Source organism: Epinephelus moara, chromosome 9 (genome assembly GCF_006386435.1).
Source record: "Epinephelus moara isolate mb chromosome 9, YSFRI_EMoa_1.0, whole genome shotgun sequence".
Classification (NCBI taxonomy): domain Eukaryota; kingdom Metazoa; phylum Chordata; class Actinopteri; order Perciformes; family Serranidae; genus Epinephelus; species Epinephelus moara.
The window spans coordinates 29,423,866-29,441,641 of NC_065514.1; the positions used below are offsets into that span (position 1 = coordinate 29,423,866).

At 40.6% G+C, this 17,776-nt stretch overlaps 1 protein-coding gene across 2 annotated transcripts; it reads right to left on the reverse strand.

Annotated features, from left to right (window-relative positions):
- Nucleotides 1–749: 749 nt before the first annotated feature.
- Nucleotides 750–16,760, reverse strand: egfl7 (EGF-like-domain, multiple 7). 2 transcript variants are annotated; one of them, XM_050053541.1, is made up of 9 exons: nucleotides 16,569–16,760; nucleotides 10,395–10,632; nucleotides 9,674–9,796; nucleotides 8,647–8,759; nucleotides 7,309–7,404; nucleotides 6,333–6,533; nucleotides 4,378–4,454; nucleotides 2,907–3,069; nucleotides 750–1,265 (listed from the first exon to the last, which is right to left on the reverse strand). In XM_050053541.1, exons 2-9 carry the CDS (start codon nucleotides 10,472–10,474, stop codon nucleotides 1,246–1,248), a joined length of 873 nt encoding a protein of 290 aa, XP_049909498.1. In that variant the 5' UTR covers nucleotides 10,475–10,632; nucleotides 16,569–16,760; the 3' UTR covers nucleotides 750–1,245. The 2 variants fall into 2 exon arrangements, with proteins under 2 accessions (XP_049909498.1, XP_049909499.1); XM_050053542.1 differs by lacking the exon at nucleotides 16,569–16,760 and adding an exon at nucleotides 13,916–14,068.
- Between the last annotated feature and the right edge of the window lie 1,016 nt (nucleotides 16,761–17,776).

Here is a 17,776-nt window from a genome sequence, read left to right on the forward strand (position 1 = left end):
TAGCACACATTCAGGGATACTACGGAAGTAAACCCTAAGGCTAGAAACTTTTTTTTGGCGTATCCATCAGGCAAGCAGTTCCACTGGACTGAGTAGACGCCATCTTGGAGTCCAGTATCCAGTTATTATTATAAATCTATTAAGAGGACTGGCCTCCCATGTAGATATAAACGGCTCATTCTAAGGTAGCAGAAACACAACGATATTTAGTTTCAGGGGATTATATACTAATGAAAATATAGTTATGAATATAATATTCAATTTCTGCCTATATATCCTCTTAAATCCTACACACTGGACCTTTAAAATAAGTGGGGAAAAATGGTAATTTCTGTTGAAATAGTCTCACTGGGCTGACAGATTGTTTTCCACTCATTTTAAGTTTTCCTAAGTACTGTATTGACACACTTAGAAAATGGCCCCTCTGCATGATGAAAACTTTTGATACTTAAATAACATTTCGCGAGTACTTGCATACTTTGACTTGAGTTCAACTTGAAATGCAGGGCTTTACTTGTAACGAAGTGCTTTCAAATTTCAGTATTGATACTTTTACTTAAGTAAAGGATGTGAATACTTCCTTCACCACTGATTACAGTACATGCTGTATATAGCAGAGGTCAACACTGTGCAAGTGTTGTGTTAGCTTAATGGAGAGCTTGTCTGATCTTATATCAGCAGTGTATATAGGACTTTGTATTTGCAAACATTATTCAGTAATCCGTTCATAATAGTGAGCACACACAGTGTTTTGATTAAAACGTTTTTATTACAAAATGTTACAAAACTAGTTAAAAATGTCTATCGGAGCACTGAGAAATAACTAAGACGTAATCATAATTTAAATAGATAAATACAGATGTCCACGTCTGCCCCAGGACAGAGAACACAGCTGCACTGATGCAAAACAAACACGGAAACAAAGTGGCCAGTTTGACTTTTGACCCTCAGGGGGATTCATTCAGATGTTCCAGGGATGATGTCATGCTGAACGTGACCCTGCCACAGGTACTGTTACAAAATCAAGATATTTGACAGTGATTCAAGGAGAAAAGTAAATGAAGCTGTTGGGAATAGTGAAAATCACAGATGATGATTTGTGCGATGTGTGCGTCACTGAGGCTGTTTCTGCTTTCTGCCGTCCCCCTTTCTTTCAAACGGCAGCCATCTTGGTGCGTACGATCTCTGACAGGCTGTGTAACTTCATGGGAGATGTCTGGAAATTTTGTGGCTCGTGTTCAGTGGCTAATTCTCCTGGCAAGAACCTACAGGAGAGAGGAGTGGAAAGAGTTACTATAATGGTTTGGCCATTTGCCATTAAATTTAAAAACAATTTAAAAACGGCAACTTAATTTTATAGACATAAAAACTTAGTAAAAACAAGTTAGTTTGATAAACATCTTTATTGTTCATTACACTGTACATGCTACTTATTATTTATCATTTTCACTGAAATAGAGAGGCCAAGTCCCTCCCCTTCCTGTGGACCACTGTGGGACATTATTTGGGAAAATATATGTACGTTAGTTGATGTTGAGAAACAAGCAATCATTTGATCCCATTTAAGTTGTGTGGAATAGTACACATATGATGTTTGTCAATTTAAAAGATAGTTCTGCAAGTCAAGAAAGTCGAAGTTTGTCGTAAAACAGCTTAAGTATAAGACTGAAAATACATGATTAGAGAGACTACACAAGTCATGTTCATAACATTATAGCTTTCTATTGCTAGCGATACGGCGCCTGTGTGTTTCGTACTGGAATAAATTCACATGAGCAGTGGCTCTTGCTCATTCTTTTGCTTCTCGGCTGATAAGAAGACCAGAAGTCGCTGGAGAAACCACATCAGATTATATAACATTAACTACGTCCATGAAACATTGCTAAGTTACCTAGCAAGCTAGCTAGCTAACTGGTGTTGGTGACATATATGGTGCGAGACGAGAGATGTTGCTCACTGAGCGGTTTCACACAAAACAGATTTTGATTGATCGATTTTTTTCTAGAATAAGGTGCCATGGGGGACAATGCCTCTCTACAAGCAGCCATTTTTAAGCGCTCAACAGTGTGTCGGTCAGAGGCCACATCCTCAGTGTCCCTCGGTCTCTCCAAGGCCATGGCATGTGCAAGAGCCTGCAGGCCTTGGACCTTTGCAGGTCTTTGAATGTTTGCTGACGGATTTCTTTGTATACATATTAGTCATAGCCAGATATATAGAACTTACTCCTAAAAGCATGGCGAAAACAGATTTTTTTTTATGGCTGTTGACAGGATTTTCTGATTTTTGGAGTGATGAAAGAGATGTAAGAGATATTCCCTCTGTAAAAAACTGTCAACTGTAATATGTTGACAAAATATAACAACGATTTTGAACTTGGCTTTTGGAAATGTGTTAAAATTAGTGCATATTTAATTAGATAATGCATGATTTCATGGTGATATCTATGTGTTAAAAGTTTGACCCTCTTCACCTGTAGTGTCCCCCCTTAAGGTGCATGGTGGTGCATGCTGACATTAGTATATACAGAGCCACTTACAGACTCCTTATCTAATCTTTACTACCTTAATTAGGTTATAATTTAAGAGCAAATGCATCATTTCACTTACAGTTTGATTTGCTTTTATTGGATCACTGAACTTGCTTAGCCAAAAAGGTTATTACATTACAGGCACAATATTTTATTATGTTATTGGATTTTTATTAATACATTATATTTTATTACATTATGAACAATTGTTACTTTTGGGGCTTTTATATGATCTTTTTGAAGATGTTCAAAAGCTGTTCCTGCTTTCCTGGGAAACACAGTTCCAGTGGTATTGAACAAAAGGTTGGATTTTTTTTCCTGGTCCTCTGCTCACAACTCTGAACAATCAAAGGTCAAAGGTCAGTCTTTGGTGACTCACATGTGCCGATGCGCTCCTCCAGAAAGCCAATCTGCTCACTCAGGGAGTCGATGCGGTCCAATTGCTGGAAGGAGTGGGACAATAAGGTGGTTTTCTCTGACCAGCCCTCGTCCAGCGACAGTGGGAAGAAGCTGCTGAAGGGGGCCAACACCAGCTGCAGCTTCTGCGCACAGGGAGAAAGGGAAGTGAGGGAAAAGAGAAAATTGCTCCAGAAAAAGACTATTAGTCACCTCGTAAACAAAAAAATCAATGTGACCTACAGCATAATTATACTTCAACAAGCTAATGTGTGTTTCACTAAAAAGAGGCAGGGTTCTAATAAAGGCCATAAAACATCTTAAAAGCCATTGTGTGGGTCTGGCATTTCAAAGAATCTTTTGTTTGGGGATTAAATAGCAACTAAGATTTTATATCATACTAGGACCAGAGGTTTTCCTAGTGAGCGAGGCTGGGAGGTATCTGGGCAGGTGGCTTTTATTTGTGCGTTTGTTTGAACATGTGTTTATCATGGGCGGGTTATGACACAATGGGCCCCACCACCTCTCCTACATATGAGCAAGACACAAAGACTTTTTGGTGGTTTTGCATTTCTCTGTCGTCATTACGCATCATTTTGCGGTTTCATGTCTCTTTGTGGTCATTTTGTCTCCTTATGGTTGTTTTGTGTCTCTTTTTCAGTCAATTTGTGTCTCTCTGTGGTTGTTTTGTGTCTTTTTGTAGTTATTTTAGTCTCTTTTAGCTAATTTTATGTCTTACTGAGGTAATTTTGTGTCTTTTTTGGTTGTTTTGTGTCACTTTGTAGTCATTCAGTATAAAATTGTGGCTGTTTTATGTCTCTTAGGGGTAATTTTCTGTCTTTCTTGGTTGTTTTGCATTACTTTGTAGTCACTTTTTGTGTCCTTGGGGTAATTTTCTGTCATTTTTAGTCATTTTGTTTCTCCTTGTGGTTGTTTTGTGTCTTTTTGTAGTTGTTGGGTCTCTGTAAAGTAATTTTGTGTCATACTGAGGCCATTTTGTGCCTCTTTGATGTCTTTTTTTGGTTGTTTTATGTTGTTTTGTAATAATTTTGTCTCATTGGGGTCGTTTTATGTCTCTTTAGGGTAATTTTTGTCTTTTGTAGTTCTTTTGTGTCTCTTTATAGTCATTTTGTATGCTTTTTGTAGTCATTTAAGTCTCTTTGAGGTAATGTTATGTCATAATGAAGTAATTTTGTGTCCTTTTTGGCTATTTCCTATCGCTTTGTAATCTTTTTGCATCTCTTTGCAGTTACTTTGTGTAGCATTGCAGTAGTTTTGTCTCTCTCTTCGTGGTTTGTAGTTATTTTGTGTCTCTTTTTGGTCATTTCTTCTGGGTCGGTACATGTTAATTTGAGTGACATTTTGCAGGTGAAGGCCAGGGGGTGCCCCTGGGCCTGTGCCCTGTGGGCCTGTTCAGGAATCCTTACATGACGTTCATGTGTTTTCTCGTGTACCTTTTCCAGGAGCTCTACTCTGTTCCTCAGGCTCTGCACCTCCTCCGTCACATTCTCCATCTGGCTGAGCCCTCCACCTGTAGAAACCATACAAATACAGAAACATACATCAGAGGACAGCGACTGTCGGGTTTGAATTTGTGGAACTGGAAACCAAGAGAGGAGGGGCGGGGAGGGAAGGGTTAGAACATGGATCAAAGGCGAGAACAAAGTGTGTTTAATCCTCTCTCTCAGATCTTAAGTTTATATCTTGGAAGATTCCTTCGAGCATCCTGCCCCTCATCAATCCCTCTCCTCAAATGATTCATAGCCACTGCAACGTCTGTGAACTCAAAACCATGGAGAGGGCCGCAGAGCTGCAGGGAGGCTGGGGGAATTTAGGGCACAGAGGGGGAATCATGGATATGGGAACGGCTGAAAAAATCCGATACACAAGCCGAAAGAGGGGTCACCAGAAATAGACGAGCGCTCATTCATGCCTCCTGTGAACATGCATCGGTTACAAGGAAGTGTCTGCCCGGCTCCACCCAGGAGGAACGTCCCAGGAGCAGGCGGGACCCAGATCGGGATGCAAAATTAGGGACCCCCTGCTTTCTGGCTGTGCTTTGGCAGACAAAGCTAAAGCAGCTCAATCTCTCCCAGATGTGGTCCATTACTGAGACAAGAATGGGTTCAGAAACAGGGTGAGGAGGAGGAGGAGGAAAAGGGAGGTGGGGGCTGGCGATGACCCCCAGCAGACAGGGTTGATGGAGCTGGAATGAGACTACAAGTGTTGGCCAAGAGCACAGTGAAAAGGGGAGATGGAGAGGGGGAAGATGGAGAGACACAAACGTAGTCCAACACTCCTCCACAGCAGCTTGGCAGAGTCAGAGTGATGGTCTACTTTTTGAGCATTTAAACCTGTGTTTATATTTGTGATCTCCATCAACACCCCTCTGACGCTTGCATAAAAGATAACGGAATGCAGTCTCAAGTAAAACATCTCTGCTGGGCTTGCATTTTTTGCATCTAAGAGCTGCGCGGTGAAACTGAGTGCGCTGCCACAAATAACACATCCATCGCTTTCACAGAGGAGAAAGATCTGTCATATTTTGGCTTTTCATCCTCCTCTTTCTTCTTATGTCTTTTTGTCTACTCAGCAATACTTACAGGACTCGCGGCGTGGAGTCGTGGGAGTGAACGGTCTCAATTTAGCTGAGGAGTTCCATTTTGTGTGACTTTCTTCACCACAAAAACACTGATAAAGAGGAGGGAGTTTGGAGCGGAGCCCGAGAAAATTTGGCACTCTCACATTTACATGAGAGCTCTTTCATTTCCTGACAAGCACATGAGACAGAATCCCTTTTAGATTTACAGTTTGGTGACTCACAAAAATCCCCAAAGGTGGAAAGATTTGGGAGAAATGAGGAAAAGGTATGTCTTCTTTAAGGCTTCATGTTGCAATAATTCCCAAAGCGGCAATAACGTTGACACAGAACAGGAATTAAAAGACATGTCCCGAGGTCAACTACTACATTTGTAGACATGGAGGGGGGGTTGTATTATTTTGTTGCTAAGATACAGGAAGCACACACAAATGAAAATAGACTTTTTCATGGTGAGAGACAACATGGCAAGATTTTTGTCTGTATTAACGTGGGAGCTCTATTAGAGTCAGATGTTTGCTTTACTTGCAGGACTCATAGGAGTCAACTGAGTCATTATCAAAGAGCAACTGGTCCCAGGCTCACCGCACGGGGGCCAGACCGCAGGACGTCTGTCTGGAGTCGGCACCAGTCGCAGTGCATTATTACTCACGGTACGAGTTGAGAGTGGCATAGCGCGTACCAAAAGTAATAATGGACCGCGAAGCTGGCTATGTTTCCTTTCTTCTGTGCTCCAGACACTTTGCTGCTGCAAGAAAACACCAAATGATGCTATGTGAATGCACACACACTCCTACGCTGCTTATTTACCCGTATCAGTGTGACCACCCACTGTTGCCTGGCTGGTCTGGGTGGTAGGGGGAGGAGGAGGTGGAGGAGGAGGAGGAAGGCCTTGACAGGAACGGCCATCTCCGGCAAGCATGAAGCCGTCTCTGCACGCACATCGATAGCTGCCAGCTGTGTTCACACACTCGTGGGCGCACGGCCGCTGCTCGCTACACTCATCGACATCTGACAAGAAGACAAAGGAATAGGTTGATATGTGTGTTCACAGAGACTAGCAGAGGAATGGTCTCAGGTAATATGACATGGATTTGAGTCAGACTCGAGTCACAAATTTGATGACTTTAGACTCGACTTGACAAAATGAAAAAAGACTTGCATCTTGAACTGACTCATGACTTCACTCGGACTTGAGCCTTTTGGCTTAAATATACTTGATTACTTCCCCCAAGCCCAAAAATTAAAAAGTGTGTTGTTTAAAAAGATTGCGACAAATCAATTAATTTTCCTTCATTTCCTGAATCAACTAACATTAATGCTATTCCATTCTTAGCAAGCTAACATCTAATCAAGTTGCAGGAGAGACCATGAAGAACTAACGTTACATTACTTAAAGCTGGTTGAAAACATGCTAGCAAAGATAATTTCGTTAGCATACAAAGCCTACGTAGTGGTCAACAAAAAATGACTGCGGTATGCAAAACGTCAGGTGGAGATGCAACAATTTCCAATTTCATTCGACATTTAAAGTTGCACAAAGAACTAGAACCAGGCTAATGATAACAAACAGTAGTAAGCGAGCTAATGCTTAGCTAACGTTATTACTCCATTGCTAAAATTGTGGTGAAGAGCGCATTATGACTTGTTTCAGACTCATAACTCAAAGTTTCTTGACTTTGGGACTTGACTCGGGACATATCTGTCTTGACTCGGGACTTGAGTGCAAAGACTTAACTAATAACTTGGTCTAACCTTTGGAGACTGTGTGTGTGCATTTGTTTACCTGTTTGACATTGATTTCCTGTCCAGCCTAGCGGACACGCACACTGGTTGGGTCTCAAGCAGGTACCTCCATTCCCACAGGGATGTCCACACACAGCTGTAAGAGAAATTTAAAGGAATGATTCAGCATTTGGGGAAATACATTAACTTGCTCTCTTGTCGAGAGTTAGAGATAAAAAACTAAAATCAAAAACATTCTCATGTCTGTGATATAAATATGAAGCTACAGCCAAGGAGATGGTTAGCTTAGCTTAGCATAGAGACTGGAGGCAAGGGGAAACAGCTAGCCTTGCTTTCTAAAACTCTGCCAACCAGAGGCCCTAAAGCTCTCAAATTAAAACACTATATCTCGTTTGTTTAATCACAAAACAGAATGTGTAGTAATTACAGGCTGTAGTTTTATGGCTGGATGCACATTTTGGAAAATAAACTTGATACTTTCTTGCCAAGAGTTAAACAAGAAAATTGCAGAGGTGGGACCTACTAATTGTTTTGCAAATCACAAGTACATCTCAAGTCTTTGCACTCAAGTCCAAAGTCAAGACTGACAAGTGCCAAGATGACTCCTGAGTCCTAAACTTTGAGTTTCAAGTCTTAAATCAGTCTTATTGCACTCTTAAACAAAACAAGTTGGTTTTTAGGAAATAAATACAGAAGCGTCTTCATCTGTAATTTCTGACCTGCGTGTTTGCATACTGCAATTTGTTTTTTATTGACCACTAGTTTTTGCACCTAAACAAAATGATCTTTGCTATCATTTTTTTCTAACTGGCACTCAGTAAAGTAATGTTAGTTCTTAATGATTCTCTCCTGTAACTTGACTGAGTCATCAATTTTGTGACTTGGCTAAAAGTCGTGTGACTTGAGTCCACATCTCCAAAATCATTCTCATGTCTGAAAACTAAATATGATGCTGTGGCCAGAACATAGCTAGCTTAGCCTAGCATTAAGACTGGAAGTATGGGGAAACATCTAATAGTTGTTTCTAATTTTCACTTATTATCATGTTAAATGTCATTCCAAAAATAAAGTTTAAAAAAAAACTTTGTTTTTCTACTGCATTTTTTTTTAGTACTTTTTTTTTACCTTTAGACAGGAGTGCTAGCTTTTTCCTTTTTCCAGTATTTATGCTATGCTATGCTAAGCTAATTGACTCCTTGCTGCAGCTTCATCTTAAGTGTAGAGGTTTGATATTGATATCTATCTTCTAATCTAACTCTCAGCAAGAAAGTGAACATGCATGTTTCCCAAAATTAACTATTCCTTTAACATTTGAAAAGCTGCAGGCATTGCAGGTACAGATCAACACATAAACCCATCACGGGCCCCTCCAAGTTACCTTGGTTGCAGTTGTGAGAGTGAAACCTCCGCCAGCCCGGGCAGCACTCTGAGTAGAAATACGAAGGAGGTGCCGATCTGCTCACCTGCCGGTACGCCACTGAGTACACAGTCCTATGGAGACAAAACACAGACACACACAGTTAGGAATTCCTGATTGTTGGCAATGCTGTCATCGCCCTCATGTGTGTGGTTGAGTCGGTCTAGTCTTTTTCCATGTTCTGTCAGACCGAAAGAACGCTGATGAGAGAATGGGAATTTGGTGGGATAGTGAAACCACGGACCACTGGATTCCAAGAGTGTGTCAGAGATGAGATAGGGATGGAGGGAAGGAGGCAGGGGAAGTGAAGTTGACTCTGGTATGTTTGGTTTACAAGGAGAGATACAAAGTGATAAACTGAGACTGAAGCTAAAGACAGGGGAAGCAACAAGAGTGGATCAAACAATTAAAATAAGGAGAATAACCCAGGGATTAGAAGGCCTGTAACAGTCTGAGGTCTGCGCACATGATGAGAAAGAAAATCCAAAAGTGAAAATGAATTTTGGTGGTGAGGGAAGAGTTAAAAAAAAAAAGATTAAAACGGAGGGAATGTAAGGAGGGACTAGACGCATCAGAGCTAGAGAGAGATCGAGAGCACGCAAGTATGGAGGGAAACGCGGTCCAAAATAAACATGACCGCGGTCTCTGTGGGCAGGCAGTTCATTTCCCGTAGTTACACAAAGTACTCGATATTTAGATTCCACCCAAATATGTGCCACCATGACCCAGTTCTGTGTAAAACATGGATTTGTGTGTGTGGGAGAAAGTCTAGATCTATTGAAGACTGCACTTCTAACCCTCTCCCTTCCTAAACATGTCAAGCATTGTTTACAACCTTAATTAAATAAAGTAAATCTTGTGATGGCTTAATTTTGACACTGTTGTGGCCCGAGTCCTCGTGTACATGTGGACTCTGTTCAGCGCAACAAAAGCTGGAGATTTTGGGAATTTGTTGAGGAGCGTGTTTAACTAGCAGTCTGAGCCTTACTTGTATGTGCTGCAGAGGCGATGCCCCTGACACAGGGTGATGTAGGGCTTGTGCACCGGTTGGACGTATGACTCTGTTGCCATGGCAACGCTGTGACGGAGGTTTTGGCCACACACCCTCCTCCTGCGAAAGGGAGAAATGAGATTGAACATTTAAACTTGAACATGCATTGGCTTCAAAGAGTCGCTGAGCTGGTTTTACATGAGAAGTTTCTAAGTAATTTCCACAGAGATATTTCGGCTCTAAAAAGCTCCCATCTGATTCAGGAAGCTTGAAAACTCCACATTAGGAGCCTCGAGGTTTCTGTTTGTCACCAGAAGCTGGCGTGCAGCCTAATTGCTTCTGACTGACCCGTGAAGTCACTCCTGAAAGTGTCAGAGTTAAGAGCTGATCTTTGGCCTCTTTGGCTCCACTTGACCTTTCGTTTGGCTTTTGGTTTATTTTAATCTTTGTGCACATCAAGTGAAAATGACAAGACGAGCCTGCAGACTCCCCCATAATGCTGTAGTAATAATAGTGTTGGACACAAGGGTGGAGCTTTGGTCCTGAGAGAGTGCACTCCTAAATGTTTAAATGTCATTCGACTAATTTGTATACATTCGCAGTGGCTGAGAATGTCGCTAAAACAAACAGGTCTGAATGACAGCTGTAGCCAGGAGGACCACACCGATCAAACGACAGGCCATAATAAACACAGGAAGAGCATTAAGTGAGCTGTTACCCGTGGTGAGCGAAGAACTGTGGACTGCCCATCACATGAAGGATGAGGAGGGAGGAGGACAGAAGCAGCGTTTGGTACATCGTCTTCCTCTTTCCCACGTTCCCTCACTCGGTCTCTCACACTCTTCTCTGTGCCAGTCGGAGGGAAGAGGGGGAACGGGGGGGGAGTCGTGGATCGTAGCCAAAGTGTCCTCACGCTGAATGTGTACGTTTTCCTCCAGGAGGACGACTCCAGCTACCTGTAGAGGGGATTTGATGACATATTAAAATGGAGATTCAGCACTGTTTTTGAACAGGTTTATAAAAAGTTGTCCTGAAGTTGTACTTCATCTGCAATTAAAATTTTAGCCAACAAATGAATGAAATCAAAGGTCTCTTCAGGCGGCCTGGAGCTCTTAGCTGAAAGAGAGATGGAGCATATCATGTATAAAATTGAGTTGCATATTAAACTGGGCCTACAGCAACGTGTCAGACAGCCTTAAATGCCATGCATAAACATAACTTTTTATGATGCATACAATTCTAAACTATTAAAATAATAATCATTGGCAGATTTATATATTAATGCATCATGTTTGTTTATAATTTGGATGGTATGTCATAGCCTCTGGCTTGAAAAGTATGAAACCATCCATCTTGCTACACAAGAACGTCCCTACACTTGAAACAATAATAGGATACAGCTAGGAGGCCAATATGCTTCAATAGTATGTAACTGTACTAACTTCGCCTCGCTGTTATGGACAGTTGTCTCATATTGATTTTGTGTTAGCTAACTAACATGATCGCACAAGGATTCATCGGTAATGTTAGGGCTCATTCACACTCAACGTTACAGAGATGGAGGCAGGCGGAACCTTCTGTCCGTACTCAGCGTTCATTATGTCCATATTTGTGCACGTTTTCTGGAAGCGTACAGATACGGACCAAACTGAGCAGTACCACCAGAGATCATGGGGGCAGTGTAGTTCAATTCAAGCAAGATACGACCGTAGGAGACAAAGACAAATTAAATAATGTGGAACAGAACGAATCGCTAACAAAGTGAAAGCAATTCTCTGTTCATATGTCGCGATGTGTTCAATGACCTCAAGACCACTGTCTACAATGCTGCCTTCATTAAAAGGTAAAAATTTATCTTTGCTTATAATACATTGGATTCATGTGAATGTTTTTTTCATACATATTTTTATTTTGAGATTTTTTTTTTTTAAAATATGCAAAAAATAATTTGGTGGACCTCCTGCAGTAACTCTGAGGACTACCTAGGGGTCGCGGACCCCCTGCTGAAGACCGAAGAGGATATCTCTGTGAGACTTTTTTTTTTTTTAAATTTTGTGGTTTGTGTCATTTTGTTTAATTTTTGTTGCCTTATCATTTTCAAAAGGTTGACATGATAATTTTTGTTGCCTTATCATTTTCAAAAGGTTGACATGATTATATATATATTTTTTTATATTTTTAAAGTATTATTTTCTCCTGTGTCATACAGTCTATTAGCCCACACAAGCGGCCACATATGTGGGAATCTATGCATTACATGCACTCCTATAGTGTAAATGCAGTCTTGAGTTTTTGTGGACAAAGCAGGTTGAACTCTCTCTGACCTGCACCATGCATGCACTCTGAGACAGTAACCCAAAGAACAGAGCAAACGGACAAAGTACTCTCCCTTCGGAGAAATGTTCACTTATCCCTTCACACCATTTTTGGATTATTACATACTGTACAGGATTAAAGAACGGTGAAGCGATTCCAGAGTGCATGACAGTCAGCTTGGACCTGCTCCTGCTAAGACGCTATCCCACAGGCACGTTTTTAACAGACCAGATACTAAACCCATGGGAAATCTCTAACAAGGCATTAAAGCCAGCTGGGTGAGATGGCAGGTTACGGGGATCATAGCCTGCAGGAGAGTCTTCGGTTATCCTGAGGAGGGGGGGGCGATGCTAAGCCTAGGTTGACAGCTTGCATGTCTCTCTGATCCCCCACTGGCTCGATGCCCAGAGACAGGACACACACATCTAAAACCTGTGTTCATTCACAAATCAGAGCAGCGGGTGTGACACTCAGCGCAGCAGGGGGCCACTTTGAAGACATCATTTGCACACGTGTGACAATAAAGCATCATTACGCTGGTGATGAGGGAGGCGCTGCAGGGCAGAACACGTGTCCAAAAAGTTTTACTAGTTGGGTGTAGTATGATATGACTGGCTAATAGCTTTTTATTATGATGTTGTGGAAAGCTATTAAATATCTAAATTTAATTTGTTCTTTGGAGGTTCATTAAGTACGTTACCAACATTTCTACACAAGGGACTGTTCTTTATTTATGAGAGAGGAGGGGGTGGTGCAAAACACGCGAGTGGGGACTTCATATATTTTTGATTTTTTTCAAGAAACTAATTTTTAATTTGGTTGTGGGGAAGGAAATTCAACTTTAAATGGTTACATTTTGTATTTATTCTAAATACCTTAAGAATCCCAAAACTCACAAGTGGGTTTGATAGACATGTTTCTTTGACAAGTCGCCAAAACTTACACCAGAAACTATCATCAGATTTTCACACATTTCCAACAGTCCTTTGAAGCATCATGTGCAACAAACGCTTCCATAAAGAAACGTTATCAAACCTAAACTTAAACTGGTGATATTTAATCAAAATCGCTTTATTTTACGCCATATTTAAAATGTTTCTTAAAATAAACTGTTTGTAAGAAACAGATCCTGTTTGCTGTCAGCTTTTAACTTTCTGTCATCAAATGTACCGGTACGTTGTTATATCTAATTACGTCTGTCGTGCCAAGTTACTATTTTTTTTACTGCTGCTGCCACTGTTGGGTATGTTACAGTTTATTTTGGAAAACAAGCAATATATGCGTATGTTCCTACAGGCAACATGACTGTTTCTTAAATAAATTAGTCGTTTGTTTTGTTTTGGTGATAGCTCCCTTCATGATGATAACTTCTTGAATTTGGTCCATACCTACATTTGGTCTGAATATATGGTTATTTATGGTTGATGGAGGGTCATGCATTTTCACCCAGTCACTCAGATAAAAAAAATTTTTTTTAAAAAACGAGCCATCCTTTCCTCTAATAAATAGAGTACAGTCCCTAAGATTAAGCAGCAGAGAGCTCATTTACGGAGGCAAGACTTACATCAAACACACTTAATTATTCAAAATACAATAAGTGCTGGCCTATTGACACATTAGGAATAACATAAGCGGACACATTTCCTGCATTTTCCATGAGAGGGCGCTATTCTACAGCACTGTACAGATCACTGTGTGAAGAGCAACATCCTTCACTCAGAGCACCGTCTCTGTAATGCTCTCACACACACGCACGCCAGAGTTACACGCTCACGCATGACTCCACATATCAGGACATAAACGCACACAGAACCACATCCCTGCTGTGAACAACACGCGGGAGGTGCAGCCGGACACGCACGCACGAGCCATCACAAGCCAATATCAAGGGGCGCATGCATGGATACGAAAATAATCACAAACCGTGCAATGAACAATCAGCTTTCTTAAGATTAATCCCCCCAAAACAACACAGTCCTACACTGCAGGGAGTGAAGAGACGCAGGAGGCTTGAACAAAGTTAGTCCTGTTATATTCCGCTGCTGAGTGAACAAGTCCAGGGATGAAACTCCGCTACTAGTCAGGTTTCTCATGGAGCTCAGACTGTCAGGAGCATGGGGGGTGATGGTAGGACCTCCTCCCACTCCTCCAGCTGGGTGTCCCGGAGCTCAGACTGCCTGCACTGCGGGGACCCGTGCGTGACGTCATTGTACCGGCTATATGGAGTAGGCTACATAGACTTTTTCATTCATAACTGTCACGATTTATTGTTGATCATATCTACCCTCACTTTATATTACTTTGGAATATAGTTATTAATTCAAATCCTTCAGCAAAAAGCCAAATTTATTTAATTTAAGACCTCCTCTTAAACCTATAGACACATATCTCACGCTGGCCTTTGTTAGAGAGACCCTGCAGTGTTGTTTTATGGTGGCAGCTGATACAATTAAAGGTTAGGCTCACAATTTTTGAAGTCCGTCTAATAACAATATTCAAGTACACTGATGAGCATTGAACCATATTTTGGGCGTTGGAATCATTCTTCCTGTTCATTCTGGCCATTAAGATATCTCATCCGAACTGCTTCGGTGTTTCCTTGGAGGAGGGATTGTAACACAAAATAGGAAATCTCTACTCAAAAACACTGCAAGGTTGGACTATATCGTCGTGATTTGGCTGACACCGACTGACAAACCCTCATATTAACCTCAGATGAACTTTGAAATAAGTTTTTCTTGTTCAATGGAACAAGGACTGTGGATGTTGTCCGCCATTACTTGCGTGCATTATGAACTGATCTCATAATGCCCAGGGTGGAAAAGAGGAACGATTATAGCAAGCAAAACCAGTTTCCAGGTTAATGTGTGCCTTACTTTTGTTTTTACAGCAGACTTGAATAAAAGTGAAACTATCCTTTCATTCACTGTCAAAGGAGAACTGAAGAAAACGAGAGAACGGCAGCCATTCAGGGAGTTATTAATTAAAAAACAAAATGTTGACGGAGGTTAGGTTTTCTATTCTTAGTGAGTCCCGAATCATTCAACCTAGCGTATTTAGCATGATCTCTAAATAAATGAATCAATTAACGAATTAATGTCAACACTAGTACGTCAATCTCTTTTCTCTGAAGCTATGTCCTATAGGCAAATCTGTTCAAAATATGACTTGCATTTAAAAATGAATAGAGATAATATCAAGCAAAAAGAAAAATAAGGAATAATTTCTGTATTTATGTCATGCTCTAGACTACTACTATAGACAGCCTATACTACATGGCCATTATTTCCATTAAGAAATACTTATGGGACATGGATCCTATATTCTATTGTCAATTTACTGATTTTTAGAGGTATGAAAATCCCTAATGGGCATGATCTTACAAGACAAAAAATAAAAGGCACTGCAATGTATTTCACTGTTTCACTGTATAGTGCAAAACGCTGCACAACAGCACGTACATAATGATTCTTTTCCTGTCATTCGTCTGTATGTAGGCTACACACAGGGCCGTAATCACCTAGTTAACATTGGGGGGGATGGACAATTTTCAATCTCAGCAACCCAACCCTTTAGGGGGGGTTTGTGGGTAACTCCTATGCAATCTAATTTTTAAAACGTTAACAGCTCAACTAAACATTTTAAAGCATTTTGAAACAAAAATTTTAGATCAGAGGATCTCTTTTTTTTGTTGTTTTTTTGACTGAGTGACTCGGAAAAATTATGGCGGCCATTCAGGAAAAGTTTGCATACTATGACTCTCTTATGACTTACCAACACCACAAAATCGATAACGGTCGACAGTAACATAGCCTATGTAACACTTATATTACACTCTAGTTTTCCACTTTTAATGCATTTGAAAATAATGAAATAGAGATAGCAGTGTTTGACATTATTCGTACCTACCCACAGCAGTCGAGTAACAGCTACACTACTTAGACAAACCACATACGAACTGCAGTCCATCTTAATACTAGAACAGCAGGAATAATAATGGAACTTTGTTAAGTTTATTTATGATTAGGATTACATTTGCTAATGTCCATCTTGGGCAGTAGTGCATGGTTGCCTGTGACAGCATAGCATTTTTTTGTCTTTATATTTTTTAATCAATGTATGGGTGGAGGGGGGCATTTTGAGTATTTAAATATTTGGTGGGATGTGTCCCCACAATATATGATTACATATAGGCCTAGGCCTACTTTCAATCTAGGCCCATAAAAACAAGTCTGTATTGTCCATGCAGAATGTAGGCTATTATTTAGCACTACCTGTAACCATACAGTGGCCTACAGTACCAGACTGAACTGTAACTATACAGTTTAATGACCAGCTCTTGCCTGTATAGCCTATAGGACTAATAGTTTGCTTATATAAATTGTGTCTGCATTTCCTTCTCTATATTTGTTCCCTGTGTGTAAGTAGGCCTAATGAGAAGTAAAATTTAATTTATTAAAACAAAAAACATAGTTGTACAGGACCTAAATGCCTTAACATGAACATAAGCTTTTGAAAATGTGTAAAAAAATAAATAAATAAATAATAAAAATAAATAAATAAATAAAAATCTTACCGTAGCAGCAAAGGGTCATCGGGTGCGTTTGCGCGCGCAAGCTGAGCGGCGGCCATGGGCACCAGCCGCCGGACCGGTGGATTAGAGGGCTCTTCCATGCTGCCAGTTTCTTTTAAAGCTGGGGTTGTTGGATTACAAGTAAAACCCTCGCGGTTGATACGAGGTGCTCCCTGTGAGTAGAGCGGCCACAAATGAAATGTCTGCGGGCGTTTACGGTTGCTTTTATGCGGAGCTTCCTGTGGAACAGGAATTGGATGGACAATCCCATAGCGGACTTCCTGTGAGTGTTTGGCGCTGATAAAACCCTTCTCCTGTACAAACACTCTCCATCCTGCTCAAGCCGCTTCGCAAATCTGATTTTGAAGCATTTTTCTGTCCCCATTGTGGTGCAGACATCTTGAAGGGGGCCTTCTCATCTCATGGCTTCTGCTGCCTTTGCAGTCCAGAGGAAAACACGGGAATCATCAGTACTGGAGGGTTATTTGCAGTTACTGAACCTTACTCCTAGCCTAATGTAACACCACTTAACTGGCATTTCAAATATTTTAGCAGATGCCACAGTGGGAGTTCATATAGGCTCATGTTTACAGTGGTTAAGATCAAATCTGTTAAATTGCAGGTTGTTAAAGCCAAACTGTAGCACGATAAGACACAAGTTTCTTTTTCCTCCTCGTGCTTATGAGTTTCTATTGCAGCTCAGTGCACCTCAGAGGGAGGAAGGGTAAATCACTACCATAATATATATATTTTGTCACTCTCATCCACACTATAATGTCCAGTCACAAGTAAGTCTCAAGTCTTAACATTCAAGTAGGCTACCAATTCAAGACAGGCAAGTCCCGAGTCAAGTCCCAGGTCCTGAACTTTTAGTTGACAGTCCTTGACAAATCAAAAAACACACTTCACCAAATGTAATGCCAACATTAAATTTACAAAAATCATCAATGCTTTTTTAAATAATCAGTACATTTTATTATTTTCTTTTGAACAAAAAACAGCATCAAAAGTCTACGTGGTACAAGGACTGGAGAGGTTACACAGTTGTATGATTAGACAAAAGACAATGGTGAGACAAACTGACAAAAAGACAATTAACAATTCTAAAAAATCAAAATAGATAAGTAAATAAAAAAAATAGAAGTAAATGAATTAAAGAATCATTGGCAGATGTGAAAATAACTGAATGTCATATAACACATTTCTGAATA

Excerpts from the sequence above, each read along its gene's own strand:
- egfl7 (XM_050053541.1), bottom strand. The coding sequence starts at position 10,474 with ATGTACCAAACGCTGCTTCTGTCCTCCTCCCTCCTCATCCTTCATGTG. Across the intron at positions 8,760-9,673 it reads CGCCTCTGCAGCACATACAA|GACTGTGTACTCAGTGGCGT; the intron begins GTAAGGCTCAGA and ends TTGTCTCCATAG. Across the intron at positions 3,070-4,377 it reads GAGTAGAGCTCCTGGAAAAG|AAGCTGCAGCTGGTGTTGGC; the intron begins GTACACGAGAAA and ends CCCTGTGCGCAG.